Here is a 15,311-nt window from a genome sequence, read left to right on the forward strand (position 1 = left end):
TCACATGGTAGCAACTCCTCTCCCTTTAATAGTCCACCTTGTCCTGACTTCTCACCCCTTCTCCCTTCTCTGAACAAGAGTCTCTGATTTCTCCCACTTTCCAGGGTGTTTTCTGCAGAGGGTATGTCAATGCACTTTAACACATTAATTTAGTGTCTTCCAATCTTTCCAAGTCTGTTTTCCTCAGCTCTTCTTCCAGCTTTCCCCACCCTTTGCTTAGCAACAAAAGCTTAGCATTTGAATAGGGCAAATAAGGATCCTGTTTATAAAGGAGTTGAGAGAAGGACTGAGTACAATTACACCTAAATATTTTCATCACTGACTCACTGATGAAGACGTTATGATATAAAGATCCTTGTTTTATTGTGCTACCAACGATTCTCAGAAAACTAAATCTAAATAACAGCCGGCTGTCTTCTCTCTCTTTCAGATAGCTTTAACATTCCTGATGAGCGTGTTGTTCAAGAAAACTGTCCTCATCAATTTGGTTGTGTTTCTCCTCACTCTCTTTTGGGGGGGTGTGGGACTCACTGCATTTTATAGGCAACTTCCTACATCTGTGGAGTGGATTTTGAGTATCTGCAGCCCATTTGCCTTCACTGCTGGAATGGCCCAGGTGAGAGAAGAGTTCATTGGTTTATTATTGACCTTTCAAAAGAATTTGATACTTCATGACTCTTTCCAATGAACAACTTTTGTCCTAAACAGTTCTACTCTAAAGCCAAATTTTAAAATGTTGTTATTACATTGTAGAAAAAATGGTCATCTCCCAAAGAAACTTGAGTAAGAAAGTCTTCCAGATTTTTACATCTCAGATATATTTTCGCTTTGAAGTATTTTCTGCTCGTTTTATTTCTATATACAAATATTTATCTTTCTTTTCACTTCACATAACTAAGCATTCTATTTGTTTATTTAAAACTGTTGTGTAAACCTCTTTTTGAAATCTCAATTTTTTTTGAGTGAAAAGTGGTTACATCAGTTCACTTTTGTACCTACAGTGTTTCAAAATTCCAACTGTTCCAAATCTTCACCAACCTTTAGTATTTTCGGTCTTTGAAATTTTAGCCATTCTGATAGATATATAATGATATATCATCATGGCATTAACTCTTATTTATCTGATCATTGATGTCTTGTTGAATTTTCTTTTTTAAAAACCGCCAATCTAGCTCTTTTGCCCATTTTCTACTGTGTTTTCTACTTTTTCTTTATTACTCGGTAGGAATTCTTTATACATGCTGAACATGAGACATTTTTCAGTTATTCGTTGCTGACATTTTTACTCTCTTAGTGGTGCTTCTGTTGGACAGAAGTTCTTAATTTTGATAAAGTCCAGTTTGTCAAGTTTTTCTTTACTATAGAATACTTTTTGTGTCTGTTTAAATCATTGCTTATCCCAAGATTACAGAGATATTCTACCTTTTTATTCTAGAAGCTTGATTGATTCTTTTATATTTAGATGCAGAATCTTTTACAAAAGGACTTTTGCGTATCTATAGGTAGAGGCAATATTAATTTTTCTACATGAATATCCAGTTGCTTCAGCTCCATTTATTGAAAAGACATCCTTTCCCCAAATGAATTGCAGCGTTTCCTTTGTCACAACTCAAGCAATCATGTCTTGGCCCATCTGTCTGTCTTTGCACTGTTATGCTGTCTTGATTTTTTGCTTTATAATATGTCTTAATATCTAGTAGTAACAATTCAACCACTTCATTTGCTTTTCCAAGAGAGTCTTTTTCTATTCTAGACTCTTTGCAATGATATAAATTTTAGAATTAACTTATCAAGTTATACACAGTATGTGAATGCAAAGCTATTGAGATTTTAATGCAGTTGAATTTTTCAGTCAATTTGGAGAAAATTGACACTTTTTTTTATCATGAATATAATATATCTTCCTATTAATTTTTCCTTCATAATTGTTTTAATTTTAGTATAGAGTCTTACACATTTTTGTTTGATTTATTCCCAAGTTCTTTGACGCCTCATAAATAGCATCTCTGTTTAAATTCTTATTTCGAAATGTATGTTATTAATGTAGAACGATGCAACTGATTTTGGTACATTGGTATTGTATCCAGTATTCTTGCTATATTCTGTTATTAATTCTAATATTTTTCAGGGTTTTATCTTGGGATTTCCTTATATATAATAATGTTGTCTCCAAATGATAGTTTGTTTTTCCTTTTGCAATCCTTATGCCATTCATTCATTCATTCATTCATTCATTCATTTATTGCCTAACTGCGCAGATTGGGACCTCTAGTACAATGTTGAATACAAATGTAGGCAAAGAAAAAGCTTTCAACATTTCACGATTACACATGATTTGTGGTTTTGGTTTTTGTACATCTAGCTCACCAGATTGAGGAAGATATCTTAGTTTGAGAGGAGACTTTTTTTATTTATTGTAAATGGGTATTCAATTTTATTAAATGCTTTTTCTCTTTTTATCTGTTTTATGTTAAATTAATTTGATTGATTTTCCAATGTTGACTCAACTTTGCATTTTTAGAATAAACTCAACTTTGTCATGAAATAACATTTTAAAATGAATTGAGAAGTTAGTTATATAGTTTCTAGAGTAAGGAATGGAGCTTTGGGGCTGGACTTTCTGTATTCTGATTTCCGCTTTCTCACTCCTCACTATGTGATTTTTTACTTCATTTGGTTAAGCTATGCAATTTCTCTGTGCCTCAGTTTCATCATATATGTAAAATGCAAATAAAAGTAATAAGACCTACCTTATAGGGTTATGATGAAGATTAAATGAGATAATATAAAAAAGGCACTTAGAACAGTGCTTAGAACATAGTAGCTATTATTACCTGACAAAATTATAAATACAAATCTTTATTTTCAGTAATAACTAGAAAAAGAGGTAAGTTCTCATCAGTATACCAATAAGATCCTTCAAGAAATTCTTCATGTTCTTCCTAAAATATGTATTTCTTTTTTTTTAATTAAATTTATTAGGATGACATTGCTTAATAAAATTACATAGGTTTCAAGTGTACAGTTCTTTGATGCACAGTGTAGATATTTTGCAATATTACAATGACTTTATGAAAACAAGCAAATGAAGTATAATTTATATTCTTATTCTTAGAACATTATATTTTTTCGCCTCTTTTCCTCCCTCCAAGGATTCTATTTTTTAAATCAGTATTTTCTTCTCATATTCCTTTGATTGCTGTAAAACAGAAGTGATTTCATTAATAACTTCATTTTAAGGTCCTTTTGAAAAAGCTACTTACTAAAATAATTTTTTGCTGCTACACTGAATTGTTTTTACTTGTTTAATTTAAATATTTATTATTTTTGTTTGAATCTTAGATTATCCACCTGGACTATAATATGAATGGCGTAACTTTTCCTGACCCTTCAGGAGACTCATATGTAATGATAGCAACTTTTTTCGTCTTGGCCTTTGATGCTTTTTTCTACTTGGTATTGGCATTATACTTTGACAAAATCTTACCCTGTAAGTAATAGTGGGTTTTTCTCTGATCTGTAGATATAGATTACACTGAAGTTTTTTTCTTAAGGTTATATAAATATATTTTAAGAAATTAAGAATAACAACTACTTCCCATCATAGACTGAATGAGTTTTATTTCTATCTCATAGTTTTAATGGTTTAAAAAAATTTTAAGTAAAAACAATGACTTTGACTTTAATATAATAATACACATTATAAATATACAATAATGATCATTTTAATACATATTATAATTATATAGTATTAAATAATGTTACTTTTTTTCCAAGGGTCCCTGAAAGGGTTTTCAAAGAATGATATTTAGGATTTGTATCATAATGAACTAAAATAAATTAGTTCTTAAGATGGTTGTGGCTTATACAGTGTAGGGCCATCATGCAGTAGAAATACTGTCTAGTAAATATTTGTTCTTCTTACAAGTATGTAAGGCAGCTTGTATACTAAACACAGCTAGAAAGGACCTCAGTTGTGAAATAATCAGTATCTTCCTCGCTCCCCCGATTCTGGGAAGACCATTTCAGAAGGGGAGATATCCACCCTTAAAGATAATACCAAAATGAAAATTAGAATATTTTCAGCATTATTCTGAAATTTTTTCATATATTGTTTATATTTACAGAAGTATATTGCCCAGTTAGATTTCCTTTATCTTGCTACCAGCCAAAAATTTCACATAAGCCTAGAATTCCTTTGCATACTAGAATCAGAATGCTTTTTTCCTTACACAGTCATCTTCTTTATTTATGTTCTTATTTTTAATATTCCTTATACTTTAACTGTCTTTTAGGTTGTCTTATATTTTTCTATGTAGTCTTGTCTATTACTTCTAGTTTATATCTGAAGGCCCTTAACTATAAATACTACCTCATTTTTTTAAATCTGGAAATGCTTATGTATTCATCCTGAACAAATATAATTTCTCCGTGTATTTTTAATTCATGTACCATATAGATTTCAGTATTATGTTCAATTATATTGCTGTGGTCAGATGATTTAATAAGTTTTACAGACATGTTTACAACTAATTTTATGCCATATTTTCCACAAATATTTGGTTTTTCCACAAATATTTGGTTTCATTCATTCTTTTAAATACCTTTAGATTGCATTTTATTTGAACCTTTGATTTGTACTTTGTTGAAAGTTCTATTAACTTTTGTGATAATGTACTATTTCCTTTGGATTTTCATTCTGTACTTAATTATCAAGTTTTCTTCTTAGTAATAGGAAGTTAAGGAAGAATTTCTCTATGATACTTGTAAGTCCGAGACATTCTGCACTATTCTGAACATGGATTCTTTGATCATTATTTTAATATTACTGATCCAATATTTTATTGCCCCTTGATTAATTAGACGGAAATGAGCGCCGTTATTCTCCATTATTTTTCTTGGACTCATCATCTTGTTTCCAACGCCGAAGGACTCATGATAAGACCACTGAGAAAGAAATAGACCCCGTGCATCCCTCTGATGATTATTTTGAACCAATAGCTCCAGAATTCCAAGGAAAAGAGGCCATCAGGTAATCACTTATACTAATGTATGGGAGCAAGGGTAATGAATTATTAACTGTAGCAGTAGGATGAGCCTGAGGCAAAACATGGAGGAAGAAGTGTGTTTTTGTGAACATCACTCTGAAGTCTCCCACTGCCAGCACCAGCACCTCCTAATTCTACTCCTAACTCCTAACTAACTCGAAAGGAGAATTCTCTTGCCTAGCTCCATATGCTATTGTCTCATCACCCTCCATCTTGTTTCTGTCTCTTGTCCTCCACCTTTCTTTTGTTTTTGCTTTTTTCTTTCTCCAAGTGTCTTCCTCCATACTTCCATTTGGCTTATATGGTATGATGGAAGAAGTAAGAAATTTGAGATCAAATTATTAGATTTTAATACCACACTTCCCTCTCATTTAATGTGTGGTCTTGGAGAAACAAGGAAGTTGCTCTGAGTCTCAGTGTCCTCTAGGAAACAAGAGCGATATCTACTCTGTAGGGTTATTTGTTACAGATTGATATGAGGAGCTCTTAAAGTGTCTGTTCTCTCAGACCCCACCTCCAGTGATTCTAAGTCAGGAGGTGTGGGCTTGCACCCAGTATCTGTGGCTTTTAAAGAGCCCTGTAGATTTTTCTAATATGCACTAAAGTTAAAGAATTAGAGAGTTTTAAATATTGACCTTTTATTTATTTAACAGATAGTCATATAATGCTTACCATGTGCCAAGCACACATTTAATTCTCATGGAAAGTGTATGAGGCAGGCACTTTTATTTTGCCCATTTAACACATGAGGACAGTGAAGTACTGAAAGGTTAAGGCTCTTGCCCAATGTCACACACTCGTAACTGCGAAGGTGGCTCCAGAGTCTGTGCTCTTAACCTCTAGCTATTGCAGAGACATCAGAAGACAAAGGAAGATAAATGAATTGAAACGCTAGCTAGAAAGTGAAATACTTCTCTCTAAAACAAAAAGCAGAGAGTGAACACTCATGCCTCAGCTTCTTCCTTCTAATTCTGACCCTATTCTGAAACCTAAACCTGACGTTAAGGTTTCTAGGAGGCAATAGCCCCACCCCAACCTCAGCTCCATAGAAAACATCTGCTCAAAAGAGCAAAGCCAAGCGAGAAATAATTCCCCAAAGCTCAATTCTAATGTCATTAGCCTCACTTTCCCAGTTGAGAACACAAAAAATAAAATTATATTACTATTCAAATATAATAATCGTCATATCCAATCTTCTAAGATAGGGTTAGTTACAGACTGAAAAATGTTCTTTGTTCTTCTGCTGTGAAGGACAGAAATGTGAAATGTCCTCACCCATGCAGCCCCGTCCCCTCTCCGCCCAACCCTGACCAGTCTATACAGTGTTGACTCTGGATATCCTGTCTCTTAGTCTGGATTCTTCACTAGAGTCGGGGAGGTGTAGGAAAGTCATCTGATCTGAAGCTTATTCATTAAAGCTTTGGCTCAGGAACGAGAATGGGTTCCACATTGGGCTGGTGTTGAAACCATGAGAATCAAGGAGAGAACCCATTGACAGAGTCTAGAGTGAGATGATCCAATGTACATAGAGAACCCTGTGGAACACAAGATGGTATGTCTGATGAAAGAAGAGAACCTAATAAGGAAACAAAGAAGGAACATTTAGAAAAATAGGAAGAAAACTTATAAAGTAAAATGTCACCTTAAAAGCCGCCACTTTTAACAAGGAAAAAGTCATCAATAGAGACCCATACCCAATAAGTAAGAATGGAAAATATTTGTTGCATTTGGCAATTAGAAGGTCACTAATGATTTCAATATGAAGAGGTTCACTAGAATAGTGGTTCAGAAGCCAGAAGGCAATTGACTGAGGAGGAAATGAGAAGTGGGGAAGTAGAGATGTCAGGTTTATACTTTTAAGAATTTTTTTTTTTTAAGATTGGGAGGAGAGAGAAATTCAGTCATATCTAAAGCAGAGTTAGTGGTTAAATAGACGCTGTCAGAGGAAAATTCAGGTGACAGTCTGATTAATCAACGAGACTTGGAGGCTTTGAGAGCTGATGGTTACAGAATGCAGATAAATGAGCTGATCTTGAAGAGCAAGTGTTCTAAGACTAGAGGAAGAAAGTGAACATGATTACAGAGCATTCTACTTTTCTAAGCAAAACACTTTTCTAATCATAAGTTTCTAGAGAGACTTTTATTTTCTGTCCCCTGGGAAATGATTAATCATGTCTTTGTCTTTCTGAGTAGACTGGTTATGCTGTCCCTTATTCACATAAATTGGTTCACTGCATCTCTGTAGGATTGTTCATGATCTGTACCATTTTTATTTCTGTGTTGGCTAAGAGAGCACCTCTTTTGTCTTTTCAGAATTAGAAATGTTAAAAAAGAATATAAAGAAAAGTCTGGAAAAGTGGAAGCACTGAAAGGTAAAAACATTTCATTGTTTTATTAATTTTTTTAGTTCAAAAAAATGGGGAAAATTCAATGTGAAAAATTAGAAAATAGAGATAAGCAAAACAAGAAAAGAAAAAAAAAGTACACTCTATCTCCACCATCTAGGAATTTACTGTGATTAAGAACTGGATGTAAAATCCTCTGGATGTTTCACGGATCTGTTAATCTACAAAATTGGGATTATACAATGAAAAATATAATTTCACTTTGTTTTTTAAAGATGAGTTTGTTGTAAGGAATATTTTATTTGCACTATGAGGAAAGAACACCTAGATTTAAAGTTGATAAATTTTTTATACTAGCCATGAAATTCTCATAGTTCACATTTACTGGTGAGATTAACTAAAGCAAGGTGAGTAATACCATTGACAATGAATTAAATTCCACAAGTCAGTATCCCATGACAAACGTGGTTTATAGTTTGAATGAATGAACATATCTGATACTAAATATTCTAGCAAATATAGTTTTCTATAACAAATATTTAAGCATCAAAATTAGTGGCTATGTTTTATAGAGGACATCTTGCTTTTATTAATAATGATTTTTAGGAGGTATGTAAATTATTTTTACAAGTAAAATTCTTAAGAATTTTATTTTACTTTGTCCTGTAACTTTCCATAATAAAGTTTGATTTTCACTTGGTTTTAGGGCAAACAAACAAACAAAAAATGGATTCTTGACTAAATGATTTTTCTACTGACATGTAAATGTAAGAAGTTTATAACAAAAGAATAGAAAAATGGGCATGGGAGAAATATAAATTTTTGGTGAATATATTTTAGAAGGCAATTAATGCCATGGAAAATGTTTATTGTTTAATATTTGAAGAGATAGGCTGGAACAGAAGAGAGTATGATCAAAGTTCGTAAATACATTTACATATTCTTAAATGTACATGTATATACCCAACAAGTACGTGTATTACATTAATATTTAGAATTATGCTTAATTTTATTTTCCAAGAGACCGTATTTGTTTCTCAAATATTCCGCAGAAAGCATGTTATTTTAGCAACCTAAAAAAATATTGAATGTTATATATTTTAAAATATCAAAATGCTTCAAAATATACAACTAAGATAAATTTTCTTGTTCTATTTTTTGAACCAGCCCTGTCTAATGCCCTCTTAGTAATAATGTTAATATTTTATTCTAAAAACAGGCTTGCTACTTGACATATATGAAGGTCAAATTACAGCAATTCTGGGTCATAGTGGAGCTGGCAAATCTTTGTTGCTAAACATCCTTAATGGGTTGTCTGTTCCAACAGAAGGTGAGCAAAAAAAATGTTTCACAGGCAAGATGTCTGATAATAGAATGAGGTCACAGGTAGCCTTTCTCTCTTTAAGGTTTATATTTGACTGCTTAAGAGAAAATAATGTTTGTTTATCTAAAGTTATTTACCAGAACTGTATCATTTCAAATATATTTTATATTTCCCAAATTTTTATGAAAATTATTATGTTTATTCCATTGCTATGCAATATTCTAGGGGAAATATACACTACTCTGGGCCTGTAGAAAGAATTATTAATTATTAATAAATTACAGCCATGATCTTATTCATTTCCCTGAATAAGATCTCCAAGCATTAATAAAATATATTATCTTGCCAATTTTAAGTTATTTTTCACTTCTGTTCTCAGGATCAGTTACCATCTACAATAAAAATCTCTCTGAAATGCAAGACTTGGAGGAAATCAGGAAGATTACTGGTGTTTGTCCTCAATTCAGTATTCAATTTGACATGCTCACTGTGAAGGAAAACCTCAGGCTGTTTGCTAAAATAAAAGGGATTCTGCCACAGGAAGTGGAACAAGAGGTAAATGCATTCTTAGATTAACTAAACTGCCAACTATTTGCCAAGTTAAATCACGATCACAGAATTCCTCTTCGTGACTTATCTGTCCTGTTATGAATAAAATTTAGACATTGAGGTCCTATAAAAATATCTACTGTGGCAATAAACAGTTAAACTTGCACAATATGAATCATGTTGGATTTTAAGCTTTGTATATTTTCTCATATAGGTACAAAGAATTTTATTGGAGTTGGACATACAAAACATTCAGGATAACCTTGCTAAACATTTAAGTGAAGGACAGAAAAGAAAGCTGACACTTGGGATTGCCGTTTTAGGAGATCCTCAAGTAAGTGTGATTGTACATGTGGAGGAATGCAGATTGAATATCAGTGAAAAGTCAAACCCTTTCACCACTAAAAGTAGCAATGCTTTCACTGTAATGTATAAAGAGAGAATCTTCTCTGTGTGACTGTGGAGGTAAGTCTGTTGGACATAAATGGACGGATGGTTATTATTTTTTTTTGGTTTTTATTGTTATCCATACTATTTTCTGGAAACAGTTAACATGGGAGAGAGACATACCTTATATATCATCATCCTGTGTAGGTTTTGCTGCTGGATGAACCAACTGCTGGGTTGGATCCATTTTCAAGACATCGAGTATGGAGTTTTCTCAAGGAACGCAAAGCAGACCGTGTGACTCTCTTGAGTACCAACTTCATGGATGAGGCTGACATCCTGGCTGGTAATTGTTGGTGTTCTCTCAGTATTACAATAAAGGATTTGGGAAATATTTATTCCCAGGGCAAGAGCCCTGCTCCCAATGCCTTGGTGTGCCTATATTACATAGCAATCTGGAGGATGACAGGAGTCTAGTCCCACTGCAGAATTCCTCGCCAACTGTTTATTTGCTGGATTTTGACCACTAATGAAAAAATGCGATATTTTCCAGATCAGCTTTTGATTAATTTAAACATCCAAATCTTTAACATATATTTATTTGAAAAATATCCACTCATTTCTTAGCATCCAGAGTAGAAAATGCACCCAGGTAGTTTTTAGGTTTTTTTGTTGTTGTTGTTTGTTTGTTTTTTTAATATTAGTGGGCACTAAAATGAATGGGAATTCATCAGTTTATTTTAAATGCATCAATTTTAATGTGTATTTCAGATGAGATCGGACGCGTTCAGGGTGGTATGGCCGTAGACTTAAAGCATATTTCAGATTTTTAAATGGACATTAGCTATAGTAATACTCCACAGAACACTTCTCCTTTGGAAATCTGAGCTTTTGCTCCTCATCTTTATCTTCTAGAGAGGGAAGAAATGACTCCTATCATCCTTTCTTGCTTCTTTTTACTCAGATAGAAAAGTGATCATGTCCAATGGAAGATTGAAGTGTGCAGGCTCTTCTGACTTTCTGAAGAGAAAATGGGGTCTTGGATATCACTTAAGGTAAAGGCTATGGAGATAGATTGGATATATATCTATCTATCTATATTTTCAATACTGGTGTATAAAAAGGTAGACTAATATGAGAGAGAATTGGCCTTATGCTTATCCCTGCCGTGCTGTGTTGATTATTGCTTCCTGAATGCTTTTCCTATATTTCAACATCATTGTGATAAGCAAAATTTCAAAATTATAAGCCCAAGCTGACAGATCACAGCAGGGCTATTTCATGGACCACTTTCCAGGTCGCTGTTCCGTGCAGCCTAAACCTGTACCACTTTCCCCACCCTCCACTTTCCTCAACTGATCAATACAATTCTGTATTTTCATTTTTCCAAAGAGCACAAAATCAAATAATTTCAGAAGCTAGTATCAAAAGTGGCTGCAAATCTGGTAGCAGAGTCTCAAAACGACTGTGTCTAACAAGAAAGTGTGTTCAGGCAAAAAGAATTAGGACAAAAACAAAGACTCTGGCCAAACAAAACATGCATGTTGGCCAAATTTCCCTATTAGCCACTAATTTCTGATATCTGCATGGTCCGGTGTAGTAATTATTTTCCCTAAGGAGGTTCTTCTGCCAAATAATCTCACCTCCCTCTATTTATCTTCCTGCTTGACATATAGTTTCAATTCCATTATGTATTTGTTTATATATTTGTAGTTGTTTTGAGTTTATACACCTTCTCTGTATAGATCAGAAGATTTTTCAAACCAATGGCATTGTTAGTATTAGAATTATTTACTCATTTCGTTTGTTTCCTAAAGCCAAGAATAGTGGTACTCAAAGGCTAGGTATTCAATAAAAGCTCTTCTTTTGTGATAGCACTGGCAAAAACACAAATGAATTGTCTTTTCTTTTAAACATTAGTTTGTACAGAAATGAAATATGTGATCCAGAAAAAATAACATCCTTTATTAATCATCACATCCCTGATGCTAAATTAAAAACAGAAAGCAAAGAAAAACTTGTGTATACTTTGCCTGTGGAAAGGACAGATAAATTTCCAGGTAACTTAAATATGATTACAATGGAATGAAATTTGGGAACAAGTATTCACATTATTATTATAACTTTCATTGTTTAATGGACTTGGATTTCGTTTTAGGTTGGGTTCCCTAAGAAGCAGAACTTGAGACGAGGATTTTAGTGCAATTCGTTGGGTAATTGATGCCTAGAAGCACCAGTAGGGAATGGGGACATGAGCAAGGGAAGGGAAGGGAAAGGAAGGAAGCCAGAGAAGTTTGCATTATCGAGCAGGTTATTGCAACAAGCGACTGAGGTGCAATACCACTGGGAGAAATAAGTAACTCAGTAAGGAGGGGGCTCAGAGTTATATCACCAGAGGGATGAGAAACCTGGGGTGTTTATTGGCTACTCCCTATCCATCAGTGGTTAAGAGATGCTTCTGGGAGCATTAATTTTCTGACCGATCTGGCTTGTGTTCAACATGAGCTTGGCATACTTCAGAGCCCAGAAAAAAAATACCTTCAGGCAGGTATTCTTAATAAGTGGATTTGCTGGGCATGGGTGAGTGCAGAAAAGATGGGGGCGAGGCATCAAGCTGTCTGCCACAAGTCTCCTTCTGCACTTTAATTAGGTATGTATTTATTTCATAGAGAAAAATGTAGTTTGTTTATTCTACAAGAGTTCACTTTGGGTCTAGTCTGCCAGGTAGCAGTACCAACCTAGGCTTCATTTGATGAGTAATCCCAATAACCACTAGCTCTTCATACAGTGCTTACTGTGAGTCATGCATTCTTCTAATAGTTCCATGTGCGTCAGCTCATTTAGTCCTCACGACTGTTCTGTGGGATGGGTGCTGTGGGGAAATGTGTCTCTCAGTCTTTTCTGTTTTAAACAGCTTCCTTTCTATTGAAGCATTTAGTTTATTAAACTCGAACTCCCTATAAGCCTGATTTAAATAGACTTTTGGATGATTCCAGTGATGATTAGGCAAATGCTCAGGAATTAGATTTAGTCTCACCTGCAAATACGGTAGCTTTCTCTGTGTTCGTAGTAGCCTGGAAGGTGGGCCATACTATGTTATTCTGTTCTTGGACTAATGTGCAATGAGATGCAATTAGCCCACCTTCTTTTTTGGTAGGAAAAGGGGAATAGTAAGTTATATTGCTGATACCATCACAAGAATATCTGTTACCCAAAGTCCCTGGTGTTGATGTGTGAGCCCATGGCAGCTTCCTTATCCAGGTCTTTGCAAGTCCAATGACATATTTATGTCCTTATAGGAAATAAGGGGACTCCCAGGTCCTCTGCATGCCATGTGTGGGCCATGGGGAAACACAGTGCTGTTACAACCTCGGTACTCATCCGGTTCCTCTCAGTAATTTTGCTGGCCCATCACCCCACCTAGTGTAGAAAGTGGCACATGAGAAGCTTCTCAAAGGAGCTTGCATCCTCATCCAAGCATCCACCATGGAAGAGATATAAAATAAATGTTTATTGGATCTATTATATATAAAACACTGCTCAAGGTTCTAGAGATAGAGAATTAAATAAGACTTATGAGTTCCTACCCATATAGAACCTACATTGCACTGGGCGGGAGAAGCAGATGCATGCAATAAACCAATGGTGTTAGTTCTGTAATGAAATAATAAACAAGACATTATGGATTAGAGAGATGACTGATGTCAGGTTGGAGTTTATATGAAAAGAGTCAGAATGCCGTAAGAAGAAAATGCTCAAAAGCATTCCGAGCAGAGGGGAAAAGGGAGTGTCTGGAGTCGGTGAGTGAGGGAGGACAGTGGCAAGTGGGAATGGGATGAGGCTGTAGGGAATATCGAGACTCACTAAGGTAGAGCTTTAGAGGCTGTGGTGTGGTCTTTGAATTTTTTTTAAAAGTATTGAGAAACCACCAAAAGTCATTAAATGGGAAATTGATGTGATGTGACTTATATTTTCATTCTCTGGATATAAAAGGCCACTCTGGCTATAGAGGAACAAGAGCGCACCCTGGGAGACCAGCCGTCTGATCATTTCAGAGGTGTAGATGAAAGATGATGGTCATTGAGCTACCGTAGTACCAGTTGAAAGAAAATGAAAGTGGATGGATTTGAATCATATTTGGAGATAAATCTAAAGAATCTGGCTGATGGCCAGTCTGTGGAGCATGAGGAAAAGTGAACAAGCAAAGGGAACTTCTAGAATTTTGGCTTGAATCACTGGCTAGAAAGTGGTGTCATTTACTTTGAAATGATGGGAAGAACAGTTGGGTAGAATGGAGAAGAAGGAGTTAATGTTCTATTTTGGAAATATTGACTTTGAGATACTTTTAAACTTCTAAGTGGAGTTGTCAAATAGCCAAGGATATAGATGGTTTAAGATTTTGGAAATCAGAGAACAAAGTGAGAATTGAATTTGAGAATTATTAGCATATAGATGGATTTAATGCAAAGGCATGGGATTAGAGTGTATGGAGACAGAAAGCGATCTAGTACTGGGCCCTCGGGAGAAAGTAGAGGAGGAGTCAGAGGTGGTAGAAATCAAGAGTCCTGATGAAGGAAATACAGGAGAATATGTTCTTATTAACTCAAGGAAGAAAATGTTTCTAGTAGGAGGGAATAGTTAACAGCTTTGAATGTCTGAGTTGCAGAGAGAGGGGGCGGGGGCTGGGAGGGACAGAGCTAGGGAGAGAGAACAGATTACTTTGGAAAGTTCTCAAGATGCCCAAAGGGGATAGAATTCAGAACACATGTCAAAGAGATAACCTTTGGTAAAAGCAGCTACAAGTCTTCCACCTCTATAGAAGGAAGACCCAGAATATGGGTAGAAGTACACGTTGACTTGTGGTGTGGCAGTGAGATGATGGTGCTCTTTCTGACTGCTCTTATTTCCTCAAGAAGCTTATAGGAAGTTCATGAGCTGAGATTAGATGATAGACTGCAGATGATTTGAGGATAGAGGGAGAGGTCCGATGTATTTATTTCAGGGAGGGAGAGCGTTCCAGTGAAAGTTTGCTTTTGCTTACTCTGATACTGCAAAGACATAAATTTTCTGAACAATATTCTGCGTCATCTTTTAAGTGATCTTTTTCTAGGTTAAGTTATCGATGTGGTATTTTAAATGTATCTATTCCTATCTGTCACCGTAGACCTTTTCAGTGATCTTGATAAGGGTTCTGGCCAGGGTGTGGTGAGTTATGACATTTCCACGTCAACTCTGAATGAAGTGTTCATGAAAGTGGAAGGAAAATCAACTGTGGAGCAAGGTAAATCCATTTGTATAGTCATATACAACCATTTTCCAAAAGTACCATGTGTCACTTTAGTATTTATAACATCTTACACATCATTCACACTAAAGAAAGTGACTAATTCCACATTTGACTTCGCTGTCTGGGAAGGGCTGTCATGGCTTGCTAACATCATTACTGGTCTGAGCACAGATCCCTTCTTGGAATATACCACATTTCTCTTTGGAAACTATTTGCTTCCTATTTTAGTAGATTTCTCCTATTCTCAGATGCTCACTGCTTCTTGCATAATTTGAGGATGTGAAAGGCTCTCCATCAAGGTCATGAAGTCTTAGCTTGTGCAATACGAAATCCCACTAAGGTCTAAATGGAAGAAATGCTTAGACTCATCT

At 35.0% G+C, this 15,311-nt stretch overlaps 1 protein-coding gene across 1 annotated transcript in view; it reads left to right on the top strand.

Annotated features, from left to right (window-relative positions):
• ABCA6 (ATP binding cassette subfamily A member 6) overlaps window positions 1-15,311 on the top strand; it is a 48,884-nt gene that overhangs the window by 8,374 nt on the left and 25,199 nt on the right. The window contains exons 6-16 of the mRNA XM_025047187.1: window positions 431-616; window positions 3,343-3,490; window positions 4,864-5,032; window positions 7,362-7,420; window positions 8,613-8,723; window positions 9,097-9,272; window positions 9,481-9,600; window positions 9,861-9,999; window positions 10,618-10,708; window positions 11,574-11,713; window positions 14,818-14,934. Coding sequence (XP_024902955.1) covers window positions 431-616; window positions 3,343-3,490; window positions 4,864-5,032; window positions 7,362-7,420; window positions 8,613-8,723; window positions 9,097-9,272; window positions 9,481-9,600; window positions 9,861-9,999; window positions 10,618-10,708; window positions 11,574-11,713; window positions 14,818-14,934 — 1,456 coding nt within the window. The remainder of the gene's footprint in view (window positions 1-430; window positions 617-3,342; window positions 3,491-4,863; window positions 5,033-7,361; window positions 7,421-8,612; window positions 8,724-9,096; window positions 9,273-9,480; window positions 9,601-9,860; window positions 10,000-10,617; window positions 10,709-11,573; window positions 11,714-14,817; window positions 14,935-15,311) is intronic.

This window comes from Pteropus alecto, unplaced genomic scaffold (genome assembly GCF_000325575.1).
Source record: "Pteropus alecto unplaced genomic scaffold, ASM32557v1 scaffold134, whole genome shotgun sequence".
In the NCBI taxonomy this organism is placed as follows: domain Eukaryota; kingdom Metazoa; phylum Chordata; class Mammalia; order Chiroptera; family Pteropodidae; genus Pteropus; species Pteropus alecto.